Source organism: Azolla caroliniana, unplaced genomic scaffold (assembly GCF_043228905.1).
Source record: "Azolla caroliniana isolate FFs.n. ecotype wild unplaced genomic scaffold, voAzoCaro1.0.p SCAF_18, whole genome shotgun sequence".
NCBI classification, from domain to species: Eukaryota; Viridiplantae; Streptophyta; class Polypodiopsida; order Salviniales; family Salviniaceae; genus Azolla; species Azolla caroliniana.
In genome coordinates, this window is record NW_028230453.1 from 15,598,483 (window position 1) to 15,617,168 (window position 18,686).

The 18,686-nt window shown below is 35.8% G+C and overlaps 1 protein-coding gene and 1 pseudogene across 1 annotated transcript; both read left to right on the forward strand.

Moving 5' to 3' along the window:
• The first annotated feature begins 1,721 nt into the window (after window positions 1-1,721).
• On the forward strand, window positions 1,722-3,008 carry LOC147852511 (3-ketoacyl-CoA synthase 13 pseudogene; annotated as a pseudogene).
• A 6,372-nt stretch (window positions 3,009-9,380) lies between these two features.
• LOC147852512 (E3 ubiquitin-protein ligase At1g12760-like) lies at window positions 9,381-16,962 on the forward strand. The gene is made up of 5 exons (XM_087334037.1): window positions 9,381-10,264; window positions 15,014-15,127; window positions 15,264-15,396; window positions 15,693-15,860; window positions 16,498-16,962. Exons 1-5 carry the CDS (start codon window positions 9,699-9,701, stop codon window positions 16,669-16,671), a joined length of 1,155 nt encoding a protein of 384 aa, XP_087190163.1. The 5' UTR covers window positions 9,381-9,698; the 3' UTR covers window positions 16,672-16,962.
• The last annotated feature ends 1,724 nt before the right edge of the window (window positions 16,963-18,686 follow it).

The following is an 18,686-nucleotide window of genomic DNA, read 5'->3' on the forward strand; positions in this document are numbered from 1 at the left end:
ACCAACGTATTAATCAAGGTGCATTGTGAATTATTCGCGAGTACGCATCGAGTATGTGAATATATTTAGAGCCAAGTGACCTTTTTTTGGGTCAAAAACATCACAAGGGACATGATGGTGGTTGTTATGATGTAATTTCAAAAGTTACGTTGGATATGGTGGTGACTCTCGAATGGCTTTTTGTCCCCATGTTCATGAATATGGGGACATGCACTTTCCTAAAGGTAATATACATCTTTCTCCAAGATTATGCTTTCTTAAATGCATGTATCTACATGTAAATCATATCTAGTAGCTCTTCATTTTGAATTTTCGGTCCATCATATATTAGTTCCCTTTTTTTATATGGTTGTAACTTGTGAATTGTGATGTCCTTTAAGCTTGTCACTTTTCTCTTTTGTACACTTAAAAAGTCTTGGTAATTCTAATTTTTACAAGATGTATATTCGATGCCTTTGATTCAATGGGTCGGTCACTATTTCCTGAATCCTAACATATATGAGATGAATTTGTTCCTACTTACATGTCTCTTTTCAGTCACATGTGCCCTGTTCATTCAATGTGAAATTAGATGCCCATCATGTACTTGGTTATTCAATTTATCAAAAGCAATATGGTTGCATATCATTCAATTTGTCATATTCACCATGGTTGGTGTATGCTCATAATGTTTTCTTAAATTCAACGTTAAGTGTCATATTAATGATCCATGTGTCCTATCAATAGTAAAGTGCATAACAAGACATTACATAGTAAATCACAATGCGAAAGCATTGCACATATACATGCAAGTTGTTTAGACAAATTCCACATTACACATTCATCGGGTCGCATTACTTTTAAAGTTCTAAAATTCTAATTTGTAAGCATGAGGTTAAGGTTGTATCTTGCCACAATAATGTTGCTGGTTAAAGTCTTCAACAATGATTGTGATTTTTTAAAACGGATCTACAAAATTGAAAAAACATTCCATATGCCAAGATTTATAAATAACATGCTCACTTTAAGCAGGGAAAATCAAGGGCATCATATGTCCTAAATTGATAAAGTAGGAATTGGCGAGTCTAGTTCCAAATAAAAAATGTTTCATCGTACAACTAACATTGCACTAGGCTTAGGCTTAGGCTTACGAAATCCTTCTAATAGTGATCTCCGCTCACAATTCCAAGGCTTCATCTTAGTCACGTGTTTTCGAATGATCCCAACATAATCACGGTGACTAATCACATACTTTACCATGTTTTTGAAGGCTTGCTACCACAATTTGTGAACCCACCCATGATCAACGTGACACTTTTGAACACCCAAACCTTCATAATTATAGCATACATTCTTTTTAAGTAATTAATAGCTCAAACATCTTCTAATAGTGTTGGAAGGACGAAAGTTAGATAAAATAAATAAATGTTTGGACAATACATATAACTAGTCTACATGAATGACCTCATCCTCTTTTACTAAAGTGAAAGGTTGTGAGGCCAAGTGAGATATCACGAACTTCCTAGGTATGATTCATCACCCTTTATAAAAAGGGCGAGAGAGTGAAAAGAGATGGTCGAGAGGTTGAGCTCTACAGAACATTTGCTATGGCACATCTTGTGTTATTTGCCTTCTTTTTCATATCAATCCTATTTCTATACATAAGGAAACTAATATTATTGAACAGTAAAGTACCTATATACTTGTTGGATTATGCTTGTTCAAAGGGGACTGAAGAATCCATGGCTTCTGTTGAGCGTCTCCTCTATTTCTCACAAGAGCTCAAGACTATGTCTATAAAGAATATACTATTCCAAACCAAAGTGACAATGAAATCTGGAGTCGGAGAAGAAGCTTACGTACCTAGGGTCAATCTAGTGAAAGGAAGGTCTATGACCCTAATGGATTCACATGACCAAGCCCAAATTCTTTTAGTGGGGGCAGTTGAAACACTCCTTCGAAAAACACGAGTCTCACCACAACTCATCGACATTCTCATTGTGAATAGTGGAGTGTTTAACCCTACCCCTTCACTTTCATCGATCTTAATCAATCATTTTAATATGAAATCCTCAATAAGATCATTCCATCTAAGTGGCATGGGTTGCTCGGCAGGCTTGATCTCAGTCTCACTTGCAAAAGACCTCTTATCGATTAAGCATCAACGTCGAAAAAATCATTATTGTAGTGATGATTCAACCCAATTTGCACTCGTAGCAAGCACTGAGATCCTTTCTAGCATCTATGATGGAAAAGATCGGTCTATGATGGTCACCAATTGCTTGTTTCGTAGTGCTGGAAATGCACTCCTACTTTCAAATAATCCCAAAGATCGAAATCGCTCAAAGATGGAGCTTTTGCATGTGATTAGGGTCAACATGTCAAGCAAAGATGAAGCCCATAATGCAATCATTTTGAAAGAAGATGCAGATGGTATCGTTGGGGCCCAATTGAGCCCTTGCCTCATTGATGTTGCAACAATGACCATACGACAAAATATAAGGCATTTGGCCCCCAAAGTATTGCCCATAATGGAGCTTTTGAAAATAGGGGTTACTGAAGTAGTCCTAAGAGGATCGCGTCTAATGATGAAGAAATATCATATGAAGAAATCGTATGTGCCCAATTTTAAGCTAGTTTTTGACCACTTTTGCATACATCCAGGGAGCAAGGTAGTTATAGAAGGGGTGGGGAAGAGTCTAGGTTTGACCAACTATGATATTGAGCCATCACTTATGGCATTGCATAGGTTTGGGAACACATCAAGCTCTGGGATATGGTATGAACTGGCTTATATTGAAGCTAAGAATAGGCTCAAGGCAGGCGATAATGTGTGGCAAATAGGGTTGGGATCTGGTTTCAAGTGCAATAGTGCAGTGTGGAGGGTGTTGAGGACAATTGATGATAATGAGCTATTTTTAGGAGATAATCCTTGGCATGATTGTATCCATAGATACCCTGTCCTTGAAGACCTTTCCAAGCTCCCTCATGTAGTCAATGCACTTAGCTTTTTGCAAAAATTGACCTAAGCTTGTCGTAGCATGAAGGGAAGGCTTAGTATATAAACTTGGGTGTTCAAAGTGTTGCCCTATCCACTTTTTTGTATAGGTTTAGCTATTAAAGCACGTTGTTCCTTATGCAACACAACCATTGGATTTCCACTGAATATTTAACTCAATGTATATATAACGACAAAGTTTGTAGAAATAAAGTTATTGCTTGTGGTTATTTTTATCAATCCCATGGTCTAATTGTCTAGACCTTTCTTTATAATCATATCACTGTCTAAGGAAGACAATTCTATTTCTTTCAATTCTCGAGGTGGGGAAAAGAACATGTTCTATTCCTACTTATATCCTTAACTTGACCCAGATGAATAAAATGTTATTGTTTTCAATATTGGTTGTGAAACGTAAATTTGTTATGCTATAATTGAAGGGTTGTTTCATAGTTTAGTAACCAATGTTGCAAATATTTAAATAATTCATAGAAGAAATGGTAAGGCAAAGAAAGCATACAAGTTATCAACACAACTAAGATTATCTTCTAAATAAGTAAAAATGGATCGATTTTCTTGACAAGGAATAATCTATGTTAAAACTTTCACTAGACATAAAAAATGACAAAAGGCAATTGTAATACAGTGATACACTATGCGTGCCGAGCCAAATAGTATGGCGAATCTACAAAATTAACTATGGGCTATTTTAACACAACAATTGTCAACAATTCCTCTTGGTATTAAAGCTATAACTAAACCTATTCTTAGGTTGTGGATCTAGAAGCAAAGAATGATAAGATCAAAGAGAGGCAATGCATTTCTCATGTTTGCATGAGACACAATATATTACCTTCTTAACCAATAAATTCGCTAACAACCTAATCTTTGAATTGATTATTGGAAAAGGTAATACCCCTTGGCTTACTTATCTTGTGTTTAAGGAAATACATAATTCTACCCCTTGTATTATCAAATTAATCAATACTCATGTTTAACTACGAATAAGTCTATAATTACTATAATTAACCATATCAAGTTAAGACAACATCAAAAGTCAAGTCAAATATTAAAATTGTAATTGTAGTAATATATATAAAATAGGAAACCAAGTTTGTTTTCAAAACTAAGGTAGAACATTCACCGATATTACCCCTTGTATATTACAGTAATGTGGATCATATCCTTAGTATTTTTAGCATATAGCCATATGGCTCCAATCAAAAACCGGATATGTGCTCCCTTAAAATCATACTTTCAACGTTTTTCTAAATTAATCACTCCACAAGAATCAATCTTGAATTCATAAACGAACATAGTTTTTAATGACAAATGTAAAATAAAAGTTATAAAAACATTCATACCTACAACAAATACAAAAATTTACATAATGTTCATTAGATATCAACATTTAATTCTGAACACTAGGATCAAGCACATATTGTTCGATAGTTATCAACACTTAATTGTTGGCACTAGGGTGTCATGCCAAATTTCACCACAGTAAAACCATAAGATACAAATGAATGTGAAACTCCCATTGTGTATGCATAACATAAATTTCTAATCAATAGACTTTAAAACATTATTGCGGCCTCTATTGAGGCAACAAGAGGTGGTGGGCAAATGATGAAAAAGGAAAAACGAAGTACCTAAAGCACTCACAACTTCCAAATATGCTTGCTTTTTTTGATCCCATCATGAGCTTTGAACACCATATTTCCGTGACATACATCACTTCTCTTTGAAAGCTATAATAATGTACTACTACATCATTTAACTTTGATTCAAAAGCTCACTCCTTGTCAACTCAAAGATTGTTTTCAATTAGCTAAAGATAGCTTATTTGATTATTTGTGTTCTCAACTATTTGATCGAGGTAGATATGGAAGTGCTTTTAGCACTTTCAAGGTGTAACTGCAATATCCTCTTGGAATGAAAAGAAAACAATAGTGTTAAAGTTGATGTGACTTTTATATGAATTGAAGACAATCAATCCACAAAGGAAAATATCAAATAACATTATGTGTGAGGAGATCAACAACATTTCTTTATTCAATCGGTAAACTAAAAATATATCAACAAAATTCCAACATCTCTCATAAAATCTTGGGGTTTTTACCGTTTGTCACCCCATTGCTACATTTTCCTCCTTGTCTTCCCATCCATCTCAAACATTTGTCTTCTAAAACCACATTGTTGTGATAAGATCAAACTATCAATAGTATTGAAAAAGAGAAATAAATAAGTGACAATGCCATTCCTCCCAACTACCCCCAAGCAAAGGGTTCAAGACAATCCCTAAACCCTAACGACATCCCATACCATTGCGTATGGTCTAAAGATGTACCTTGTCTTAGGTTAGATGATAGGCGCCTTGACACGAGAACCTTCAAACCACCAAGGTCTTAGAGTTTCAACAAGGAGATGATAAAATGAGGTAGCTAATCTCATATGTGCTTATATATGAAGGCAAAGGCCCCTTGACTGCCGCGTAAATGGCTACATGTTGTTGATCATGCTAGGTTGTCTCAAACCCTAGGATAATTATCCTTCCTTGCTTATTTATTTATGATGAATTAGCCCTCCCATTCAGACCTAGAGCTATGACCATAACACACATGTATTAACACATTTCATCCACATAAAAATGCCAAAACTAGAAGATATAATGGTCCACCAAAGGCGAATTAAAACAAGTGATGTTCCAAGAGCAATGACATGAATATGACACAAATAAATAATAAAATCCCCAACTCTTATGATCCTTGCTATCAATAAAAAGCCATGTGGATTTAGAGCATTCAATGTTGTAATATGATTGACACACATGTATAATTTATCTTGATATGCCCATTGAGGAGATTTGTGCATAACATTCCCCGACTCTTCAATTACTTTATTGATATCTTCCATTTGGGTTCAAAACTAGCAATCTAGTTAGGTTTCTAGTAGCCACGATAATTGCCATTATTAATTGCCTCAAATTGTTTAAGAGGTTATAAAGGGTTGTATGTTTATCTTTGGCGACCTCGTTGACATCACGAGACCAATTGATGACAAGCTTACATTGCGACGATTGTAAGGGCATTTTGATATTGATATACATGATAATCACATTAACAAATATATCATTGTTAGAGTCTAACTAATTAATTAAATAAGAAATAAGGATTTATAGACCAAAGAAAGGAAAGAGGGGTGCCAAACCACTCAACCACTGCCAACAACAGGATGAGACGGACCCGAACCTCCGCAATGTCCCATATTATCAAGGGTTTAAGCGAGTCATACATTGGGGTCTGTGAGGATCACACATGTTTAGCTAACAAGAGCCATAGCCACATTCATAGTCTCAACATAAGTCAAGCCTCTTCGATAAGAAGGTGGCTAATCTTCTTATATAGGCAGAAAACCTAGGCCCTAGTGTGTTCACATTTGACTACTTTATGTGAAGTGGTCGAGTGATAACACCACTTAATAGTTATCCCACACCTTATAATTGAATATTACAGTTCACACCCTTGCTCCTTTCATAATTAACCCCCACATAATCATCATAAGATTAGGGAAAACTACATAAAACTTATCTAATTATCAATTATCGTTAAATGCACGTTAACAAATGTACCAACATGTTTAAGTTATGAAGATGAGGCCAATGTGGGTCTATGCATGTCATTTCCATTATCTTCAAGCATAAGGATGATTGTCGACAAAAGGTGTCCCATTTAGGTGTAGATGACAACAAAGGTACTTGCCAATATGTTAAACCGAGGAAGGAAAGTCCCATGAGGATGTGTGAAACAAAATTTGATCTCTTGAGTCTTTAGCATCATGAGAAAATGTTGACATTAAGTGTTCATTTGAGTTTATTATAATTACTATATAAGTTATCCATTCATCGATCTAAGGATGTGATTCTCGTCGCTCGAATGACCAACAAAGGAAACAACCATCTTGTTGGCCAAAAATGCCAAAAAGGGCTACCGTCTCTGAAGGATAAAAGTGGAGTATCTTTCTAGCAAGTGATAATTTGGAGATGTTGTGCAATTTCAGCATCTAAATCCCCAATAAAACCATCCCACTATCCCTCTAAAACATGGACCATGTCTAACAAAATGTTACACACCACTTCAACTTGTGAGACCCTAATTGGCATCCATTTGAGTTCAAACACAATGTTCGAGAAAAAGGTGAGCACATTCACCAAAACATAAGATAGACAAAAGTACTCAAAAAAACGGAAAGAAATCGAACTAAAATTACACATATTATTATTTGTGTGACAATCCTATAAACACAAGCATATTTTCACAAACAAAAGGAAATTTGGGTTTATTAGTAAAGGTTTTCTCTTATGATGAGGTTTGGGGCTTATTGTTGGAAGGGATCGTATTGTTGGCAAATACATGATAGTTAGCATTTAAACATACACATGTGCATGCATACATACATCACATGCATGCATCAACACATGTATGGACATACAAACATACATTGCATTGGGTTTCATATAAAATCAAAATTTCAACAGGGTCCTAGAATAGTCGTTCTTGCTTATCAACTTGATGATAAGCTTGACCTTATGTTATATTCAAATAGTATACACAAATACCATCAAGGACACCAAACTTTAGGGGCAATTCATTTGTTGCTTCAAATCTTCTCGACTATATAATCTCACATTGCTAGACTAAAATATCCTAAGATAGATTGGTTGAAAGCTAATCTTTATTCCATGAGTCAATCACCCCCCCCCAAAGACATTCAAGCCAATTTCATATAGCCAGATGTTATACTTCTTAGACATATATGCTAAACAACAATGAGGAAGTCACATGTTGCCTTGTCTCAAAATTGCAAAACCGCAACCCAAAGGTTGTAGATGTCACAACCAATTACTTATTATAATTTTATTCTATAACGTAGCTATAGTATTTTGTATGCATACATCACAATCGATTATTAGAAGAGCTATTTGTATGATGTGTATATACAACCAACAAAAAATAGTCCCAAAAACACCTTAATTTATAATGCTATCCATTAACGTATTGAGTTGCCTCACGCACAAGACGATACCAAATGCACCTTTTCTGATCTAAGTTCTCTAGTATTAGGTCAATACTCTAGAGTCTACATTGCATCAACAAATGCATTTTTACAACAGTTAAGGGAGAAATACATTTGCCGGGATTTGAGAAACTTACAAAAGGTAGTTGATCTCTGTATACCACTTTAACTCATAATATTGGGCAAGATGTTCAAGAAAAACTTACACTCTATGCTGCTTGAATGTCCAATACACATAATATATGATGAGAACTAAAAAAATTAAAATGATAACAAATTATATGTTTAAAATATCCAAAAGGGAAGGGATATGCTGAATTTCATAGAGTTTTTAAAACCATTGACTTGGTTCTGTGTTCAAAATGGTAAAAAAGTGTATGGCAATGCTATCAATTAGAATAAAGAGATTATATGTTTAGAACGAAGACCACAACGACGACCATTGGGACCATATCCAAAATGAAAATAAAGGTTACCAATTGGCCTCTCTCTCTCTCTCTCTCTTCCCCTTAGCCTATGATGTTGCAACCAAACACACAAAGAAATATGAGTAATCTGATTCCATATGTATTTTTTAATAATTATAGTTAACATGGGGTAGTTGTAGGTAGTCTGGTTAGATGGAGGGGCCGAGTTAGAAAAATGATCACTTGGGTTATAAATTTTATTGGCCTGGGTTAGACGTGACAGAGGTTGGTGAGGGCCGGGTTAGAAATTTTATTGGCCCGGGTTATAGATGTGATAGAGGCTGGAGTGAGCCAGGTTAGTTACGGGCGTGCGCTTTTTGTGGATAGAGATATGAGGGTGTAGATCGCACGTGCCCTGCACCGTCTGTGAGCGTGATTTCCTCACCATGCCTCTTTATTATTTGGTTGCAAACGAAAACGAGCGTGCATACATACATACACATACATACATACATACATGATACATCTTGAAGAGAGCCATATGTTATTGTGAGAGGGACAAATGGCTCTCTCAAAGCTCCACCATACATACATACATACATCTTGAAGAGAGCCATTTGTTCTTGTGGGAGAGACCGATGGCTCTCTCAAAGCTCCACCATTGGTTTTTATACATACATACATGTGTAGATACATAGATACATAGATACATAGATACACACACACACACACACACACATACATACATACATACATACATACATACATACATACATACATACATACATACATACATACATACATACATACATACATACATATACATACATATACATACATATACATACATATACATACATATACATACATATACATACATACATACATACATACATACATACATACGGTAATTTATGAAGAGAAATAGTTTGAGCAGAAAATGATAGAAAAATTGAAAGGGAAAATTCTCGTGAGGAAAACTAGGTCTTTTCTCTGCAACATCTTGGGGCATGGCGCCTCAAAATTTAACACACAGCATTTGGTTTGATCCATCATCAATGAAGCTTTACCTTATCTCAGAGAGGATTACGAATGCAAAACTAGGGCTATAGAAAAAACGACCAAGGGAAAAAACCCATATTCAAAATAGGGTTAGGGTTAAAGGAAAAAAGACTCAAAGGATTGCGGGATTTAAGCCATACTCAAAATTAGGGTTAAGGAACATCTTAAGAAAAAAGATGTATGGACGAGAAAGAGAACAGAGCGTATCTGCTTCGATGGATTCTTCACCACTTTTAGAAGTTTCAAATGCTAGACCTTCTTCTTCTTCTTCTCCTTCTTCTTCAAGAAGAGGGAGGATTTCCAGAATAATTAGATTGATGAGTGGAAGAAGAAGGAACAATGGTGGAGCTTTAAGAGAGCCATCTGTTCTTGTGAGAGAGACAGCAGCAGATCATCTTGAAGAAAGACAGAGTGATTGGGCTTATTCTAGACCAGTTGTTATATTGGACCTTCTATGGAACCTTGCTTTTATCATCGTCTCCATTGTTGTGCTTTTCTTGAGTAGGAAGGAAAGACCCACTAATCCTCTTAGGCTATGGATTGTGGTTTATGGTGCCCAGTGCTTCGTTCATATGATATGTGTTGGGGTTGAATATCGACATCGCCGACCTCGAAGGAATAATATCTCGGAAGGATCTCAAAGACCCTCGGATCAAGGTGTTTCCTCTTATGTTGGAAATCCTCAAATAAGCCTGAATGTGGATCAGACCTTTGATGAAACCGATGTTCATTCACAAATAAGGTTAGTGTTCCCTTTCTTTTAAGGCTGAAGTGATTTGAGTTTATTCATAATGTAGTAGCAGAATGAATGTTCATTAGGAACTTTTGTTCTTGGTTGAATTGCATGATTTGATTTATAATGTAGAAGTGGAATGGATGTTCAATGGAAATGTTGGTTCTGACTCTAGGTGATGTTCTTGATTCAATTTACAATCTAGAAAACTCATAAATTTGTAGAAGCAGAATATACATTAGAAACTCTGTTCCTTGTTTCAAGAGCTTGATTTAAATCATAATGTAGAAGTAGATTGCTCATGTCAAATTGTACTTTTAAGGGCATGATTTTAGTTTCTAACGTAGAAAACTCATAAATGTGAAGAAGTAGAATGTGAATCAGAAAGTTTGGTTCTGATTTCAACTTCACAATTCCAATGCATCACATAAAAGTTGATTATCATAATGTAAAAGCTGAATACTCATTAGAAAGGTTGGTTTTTGTTTCAATGTTAGAGTGCTTGATTTAGTTAATAATGTAAAAGTAGAATTCTCACTAGAAAATATGATTTTTGTCTCGTCTTAATTTAATCGATAATGTGAAGAGACAGAGTGTGTTCTATATAGAACATTATGTACCAGAACTGCTAGAACATATTCAGGTGATTAGAATCCATTCCTCCTGAGGGAAAAAAAATCGCGCCCTTTCTCCTCCTTGTCACTAGAACAATCAACTACATTAAAGTGCGTTTTTTCTCCACTATAAGAGAAACATATGCATACTATTTATTTTATTCGACAATCATAGTTTTGAAAGAAAATGGTGAAAAAGAGTGTAAAGACAAGACGTTGGTAGTTAAATTTTTTATTTTTCTTGCAGTATGTTTGTAAAAGGTCTAATGTCTTTACCATGCTTGATATTATGGAGTGATAATGTTTGATGATTTCTCTACTTCTATAAATCATGTTTATGGCATCTTTTTTGCAGTTTGCATTCTTTGATATTTTAAGAGATGGCTAAACCGTTTAGTCCCTTCTTTCTAGTGGATGATTATAATATTAACGCTAAATTCTGTTTCTTTGTTTGAATATGGCATCAAAACATTCACTTTGGAGCTTCCTTTCTTCATGTTTTGCAAAGTGTAGTTGGTACAGCTTTGGAAAAATTTAAAGATTTTTCCTCAAGTAATTTCTTTCTTACAGTTGCAACAAAAAACTAGTCTTCTTAGGCTAAGTGTTCATTCAAGACATTACCCAAAGTTAGAGTCTTCATTCAAGACATTCCCACGGATAATAGCTGTGCTATGTACTTTGCAAACTTGTATCTCTCTTTGTGCCTGATTTTGGCTTCATAGAGTGATCCGTTCCAAAATTACCCAGAAATGGTTACTGCACATTAGCTTATTTTTTGTACTGACAGCAGCTTGGTGTAAGGCATTTCCAGCATTTTTCCAAGGCCAACCATTTACTATTTAGAGAAAAACAATATTTGAATAACTATCAGGTTCTAGTGTACTTTTATTGCTTTTGTTATTATGGCTTCTAGGCATTGTTTAAAATATCTCGAATAATGATTGTATTAAAATTGATTGTAAATTTGTCATTATAAATTTTTCTATATTCTCTCTCACCCTAACTTGTACATAATTGTAGTGTAGCATCAAACAACGTTTTATCTCTTACAGAAATGAGTAACGGTGTATCCAGAAATGTGAAATGATGTTTCTTACACATGTTGAACCGAGAAATTGGATAGCCTAATCGGTTATATTCAGTTGCTATTCCTCTCTCTTTCAGGCTTGATCTCTCGCTCTCTATTATTGTATATATAGAGAGAGATTGGAATTGGCTGTTTCGATCTCATAGGCTATTTCAACCTCTTAAAGACATGTATATCTTTCTTCTTTTTCTTTCACTCTGACTCCACCTCCACAACCCACTACTCCCTCCTTCCATCTTTCCATCTTTCCATCCCTCCATCTCTTTTTTATTTTTAGAAAGCAGGGCTTATACTACTTGTACTTGTGTAAGTCTGCACACAAAATGCTCCTTCCTTGGGATTTTGGAATCCGTTTTGTTGCTTCATGTATAGCTCTTTGTCCAGGTCTCTATGAAGAAAGCTTTTTAAACGCTCATTTGAATCCAATCTGGTTGTCATGATGCCTCAACCTTAATAAAGTCCATAGTGATTGAGTTTTTCTTTTCGCAATGTCAATGTATCTATGCAAGGAAAAGATATGGCCATATGCATTTCGCATTGATTTAAACCATCTTCTTTTCCCCTTGCCTATAAAGAACAAAAAGCATTCTGACGGTAACTCCTGATGATCAGCTCCCTCAATTTATGTACCCTTTGGCTACTAGTAAAGCCTTATACTTGTGTTGACCATCAGAAGTTTTTACCTTATGTAACCACTTATTGGGTATGGCCTTCCTGCCCTTAGGCAGCTTGACAAGATCCCAAATTTGTTTGTGTGGATTTCTCTAATCTCTTCTTGCACATCAAACTTCTCTTATTTGAAGACTCAGATATTCTAGAATCTTTGACTGTGAGAAGCTCCCCCTTGTCTGCAAGAAAAATCTGATGGAAGGATGGAGTATAACACTGATTTAGACGCTTGCTGCTGTTCAGCAGGCACATTAGCACCTTCAGGATTTGGTAAGGTACTTGGTTGTTTGTTGGCTTCAACCTGTTGTCTATCTTCCTGAGGTGTCATTTCTGGGTCAATGATTGGTATTATTGCTGAAAGTTAAACTTTTTCTTTGGTTTTGAGACATCCATATTTTTCGGCAGCTTTGCCTCATTAAACACAACATTTTGGCTCCTGACCTTTTTTGGACTGTGGTAACCTCACTGTTTCCTAGGAAGATACACTTGATGGAACTAGTATCCAGTTTACTCCTTAGCTTTTGCTAGATGTGAACAAATGATGCACAGCCAAAGATGGTGACTGGAGGTAGGTTTGCTAGACCAAACCTCCTCTGGTATGCCACCATTTAGTGAATGGCGACTGATTAAAAACACTTACTGCAATTTGTACAGCCTCTCCCCAAAACTCATGAGAGAGATTAGCCATGGACAATATACATAGAGCTGTGCACATTAAGTTCTGGATACCATTGAGCCACACCATTTGAGGCTGGTTTATAGAGAATTATAAGCTCCCTTTTAATCCCATATTCAGTACAATAATCTGTGAACTATGTCCCAGTGCACTCACCTCTATTATCTGTTTGCAAGCACCTTAGACTTGAATCAGTCTAAGCAGCGGTAAATGTATGAAACCTTTTGAAGACAACAAGTACATCGTCCTTTTCCTTTAGCAAATATATCCAGCACTTTCTATAATAATCATCTATAAATGTGATAAAGTTTAGAGATTCACCTAAAGGCATGGAACATGTGCCTGAATTTATAAGCTCGTGTGGTGTGAGTGAAAGAGTATTGTACTGTGAGTAGTGCATCTGGTTGTGTGATATTGTAATATCAGCAACATCTGTTGCATATAAGATGTGCTCTATGTCAGACATTTCTCTGATGATGACTTCAGAGGCCACATTGACCTTCTCCTTCTCCTTATATTGGGATTCACTCTTCTTCTCAAACTTATCTCTTTTATTCTTCTTCCGTCTTTCCAGCTATTGCTTGTAGAATCTGCAGTCAGGTTTCATATACCCTTGCCAATTGAACTGGAAATAATTGAAATATTTCCTCTTGCTTTTGTTTTTGGGCCATTTTGTGAGGGATTTTTGGAATAGTTTTCCCTCTTATTGTATTGGCAGAGACAGAAGACTTCCCACTAGTTTTCTTTAGGGCTTTTTCATTGAGGATTGCTCCTCACTTGCCATCAAATGTGGGATTTGTATTGCTGGATAGTGATACCATCTATGCATACCGTGAGTCTGGCAATATCATGGGTAAGAATATAGCCTTCATTTTGTTGTCTCATCAAGTGTATGTTCCGCTGCAGATCTAACCTCATCAAGTCATGATGCATAAGCTCTCTCATATCAGTGGTCAACTCATACATGGCCTCGAGTTTGTCCAGACTTCATTGGGTATAGTCAGCCCCTTGATATCTTAGTACCTTATCTGAGATCCCCAGTGTAGATGTTCGTAATGGCATTGTGGTTGAAATCTTTCATGCAGCCCTGTTCACAACATTTGGGGCATCTGTTTCTAGCACCTGTGCACACCCGTGGAGATAGAATGTGCCCTCCATTCTCTGTAACCTTGTGTAAATCAAATCCAGTCCTATCAAATCTCTTGAACTCAATGACAGTATTCGGAGATGTACCTGCCAATGAATGAAGTCTAGGGAATAGAGCTCCCACTTGCTGAAAGGGGGAAATCAGGCTGTGAAATCTTTGAAAGCACAAGCAGGCTTGTGGAAGCAAAATACAACATCAAAGGCTTTCAAAAGAAAGTGCCAGGTACACGGGTGTCTATTCCTAACCTGTAGCCAAGCTTTGATATAGTTCTAGAATGCCGCATTTATTGCAGAATAGGTGGCATCTAGAGCATTTACCCTGAGAGTAAGGAAAATATTGTATTTCTCAAAATGTTCAATTAAACATGCATTCCATTCGGGTGTTCAAAAGTCAGCAATATCATTATAGTCTTTAGATTTGGTATCCGCCTATGCATGGATTATGGAAAACTGCCAGAGAGTAAGATAATCTCTTTGAACATGCTTTAAATATGCGACATGATGCTTTTTTGTATGAAATCAATGCAAGATGAAGTTTTAATATATTCTATTGATTGATTTGACAGTATTACTAAACGGATAGAATCTGCAAATACTTCCTTCTCATTTGTTTGGTGGGTCATTGGATTCTATTGGACCACTACAGGACCCCAATCTCATGATGCACCGTTTTTGTTCTGGTATGTATGCCATTGGATGGTTTATGCTTGCCGAGTTTTGATTTAATTGCGGATATTTGAGATACTTGTATAACATGGTACAAATACTTATGCTTTTCTTATAACGTTTTTTTTTCTATGATTGGGGTTTTGACAGGCTTTGTGTAGCATTTTTGGCGTTTGATGTCTTTTTTGTTGTATTTTGTGTTACTCTGGCATGCATTATTGGCATTGCCGTGTGTTGCTGTTTACCCTGCATTATTGCCATCATGTATGCTGTTGCAGAGCAGGTAAAATATAGGAAAAGCCTAACATTTCATAATAATCTTGAGTCTGCATGCTTAGTTTTGAGAATGCTAGGAACAGGATATTAGGGTATTGCTGGAACTAAGGTATCAAGAGCACATTAATCTATGGATATCAGTATATTTATATCTAAAAGGCATTCTGTGAGATTGATGGTCTCCAGGCAGTCAAAAGTAACAGATTGTTGATGGGTCATGTAGATGGATCATTGTGTTTATTTACATATAATGATAGGAAAGCAATCTATTTTACTCTTAGCTGATCATGATTATGTGTACAGGAGGGTGCTTCTGATGAAGACATAGACTTGTTGCCAAAGTACAAGTTTCGAAGGATTGGGAACTATGTGACCACTGGAGATCTGTCAAACCCATCTGGTGGAGTAATGAGTATACTTGCTTCCACACCTGGAGCAGGTGGAGAGCGTGTTCTGCTTGCAGAAGATGCGGTAATTCTGATCTGAAACTAAACATTTAATATGCTATTAATTGGTTTTATTGATCATCTTGTGGTATGCGTTCTCTCTAACATTTTATCATGGGTTTAAAAGACAACATTGATCTCTTTACACCCCTTTTACTATGGAAGATATTCTTATTGTGTTCTCGGAGATGAACAAAGAGACTTGCTAGAGTTGTTTTTAGTTGACTAAATCTAGTAAAGCTCCTTCTAACCTTGGGTCAAATTCATCTAACCTCTGGGTTAATTGTAGCTCATTGAGCCAAGTTAAATATTTCCCTGTTGAACCACAACGTAGCACATCTCATTGTAGTAATCTTCCTAAGTTGTAATTATCTCTTTGTGCTAGTTCTGGCCTTTTCTAAACTATGAATCATATTGGCTTTTAATGACACATTTAAGTCATGATGCAAAATGCAAGGTTATGCTATTCTATAATAAAAGCAAATTATGGATCAATTTAAGTCCAAAAATGTGTTTTCTGATCTGAATTAAATAAACTTTTCTGATTTATCTCACAAATTTGCAACTATAAATTTGTCTAGATTTGTTTAGCTTACTTATCATGGTGGAAGACCAAATCATTTTTCGTAGAATTGACTTTTTCCTATGCGTTTTTTTTGTAGGAATGTTGTATATGCATTTCTTCGTATGACGATGGTGTGGAGTTGCGGGAACTTCCATGTGGACACCATTTTCATTGTGCTTGTATTGATCGTTGGTTGCGGATGAATTCCACATGTCCTCTTTGCAAGTTAAACATCTCGAAAACCAACTCTACAGGTAGTGAAGATGTATAAAGAAAAAAATGTTCTTGTCTGAACCTGAATGTAAAAAAGCATTTGTGGCTTATATAGAAGGGCTTCAAGTTAAAAATTGAACACTCAGAAATATGTGCTCACAGCAATATTAGCTACTATTACCGCCCTTGTCTTCTTGCAATACTTTTGATATTGAAGCTTTAGTTTGGTTGCGATAGACAGATTTTATAATTGATATCCTCTGTCTTAAGCTACTTACTCTCTTGTAGAAACAATCACCTTGCAATCTCCATATCTTTTATTTCGTAAAAAGTTTTGCTATTTCATGTACCAGTTTCTTCTGCCAACTGTATGCTAATTTCTTTGGTTTGGGTATCTCTTTGTGGTGTTGGATCATAATCTTGTGGAGAATTACATGGTTTTCCTTCGTTATCGAGATCCTGTCTATTTAGTGACTAGGATAGTATTATCTAGAGCTAGATAGGGGTTCATACCTATATCTTCTTTTGTTGAATAGTAAACATGAACATTTATGTCCAGAAATTATTGATATATTTTTTCATACTTTTGTTGCAAAATATTTCATGTCATGTTTAGCAAATTGTTTATGGTTCATAGTTTTGTTATATGTAAGTTAGCAACTTTTTAAGTGCTATGTCATCGATTGACGATATGATCTCAATGATACTATTATGTGGTTGGACAAAAGCAAAGGCTTATCTTGCATTAATGCAAGGTTGATTCATGCTCTAAGATGTCGGGCTTCCTAAATTTTGCTCATGATTGAATATTATAGTAGGATGGAGATGTACATCGTTCCTAAGAAGTTTAGGTCAAATGGTGTCGAGACTGTTATGGATAAAAAAAGACAGGTATGTCATGACCTTGTTCAAATGTAAAGCATGCAGGAGTACTATATATGCCATTTATTCAAATAGAATGACAAGTACTTCGGTTTGAATGTGAATTTCTAAGAACATGTTTTGAACCATCTAACTTGTATGAAAAACAATAGTAAAGGTATATGGATCACCTATATCTTATGAAAATGCCATAACGCAAGTGAGCGAATTGAGCTGGATCGGATTTCTTGATGTGAGGAGAGAGCTTGTTTATAAATGGGCAATATCTTAGTTCCATGATTTATACACCATACTAGAAATGCAACACTTACTTTCTTCCCTAAATCTAATTTATACTAATCCCTATGCTAGAATGTCATGCCAACATATGGATCTAAGAATCTCATTTGACAAGCCTTAAATACATGTCTAACATGCAAAAAGATCTAGAAAGGCCACAATAAAATAATAAAGTTCAAATGTAGGAAATGGATGACCATGAGAAATTTTCCAGCTTCAATGTGGGCCTCACATACAAACATAGCCTTGGGAACATTGGAACACAACAAATATTGATTTGGCTCAAAGATCTAGAAAGGCCACAATAAAATAATAAAGCTCAAATGTAGGAAATGGATGACCATGAGAAATTTTCCAGCTTCAATGTGGGCCTCACATACAAACATAGCCTTGGGAACATCAGAACACAACAAATATTGATTTGGCTCATGAATTCCACTACATTAACATTTTGCACTCCATGTGTAGCCACATAGCCCAACAAGACTTGAATCTTTGTTGCTAGTCTAGATGACGTTTGATACTTACATTGTCACATGATCAAACTCCTTTTCTAACTCATCAAGGTATTGTGTGCAAACTTTGTGCTAGCCTTAGGGTGAGGAGGTCGATGTCTGGAGACATTTGACTCCAACTTCTATTTTGCTTGAGCATGTCGAAGAAAGTGGTGATCAAAATGAACTTTGGATAGTGCAATAAATGAAATGAATAGGGTAGTGGAGGAGCTCCTGCATAATGTATGCACGCATCCACATGGCCCTTGTGTGAACTAACCCTAAGATGGATCCTATAAACTAGTTTAACCAAATTTCTTTGCTACACCAAAGGTTGAACTTTGACTAATCAATATATAACATGTAGTGGAGAAACTTTGACTTTAGTGTTGCCTGGCATCTTGGTAGCCTCATGGAA

Bases quoted from the DNA above. Each gene is read 5' to 3' on its own strand.
- LOC147852512 (XM_087334037.1), top strand. From the start codon at position 9,699: ATGTATGGACGAGAAAGAGAACAGAGCGTATCTGCTTCGATGGATTCT. The intron at 10,265-15,013 runs GTTAGTGTTCCC...TTGATTTGACAG, and splicing joins GATGTTCATTCACAAATAAG to TATTACTAAACGGATAGAAT. The intron at 15,397-15,692 runs GTAAAATATAGG...TTATGTGTACAG, and splicing joins TGTATGCTGTTGCAGAGCAG to GAGGGTGCTTCTGATGAAGA.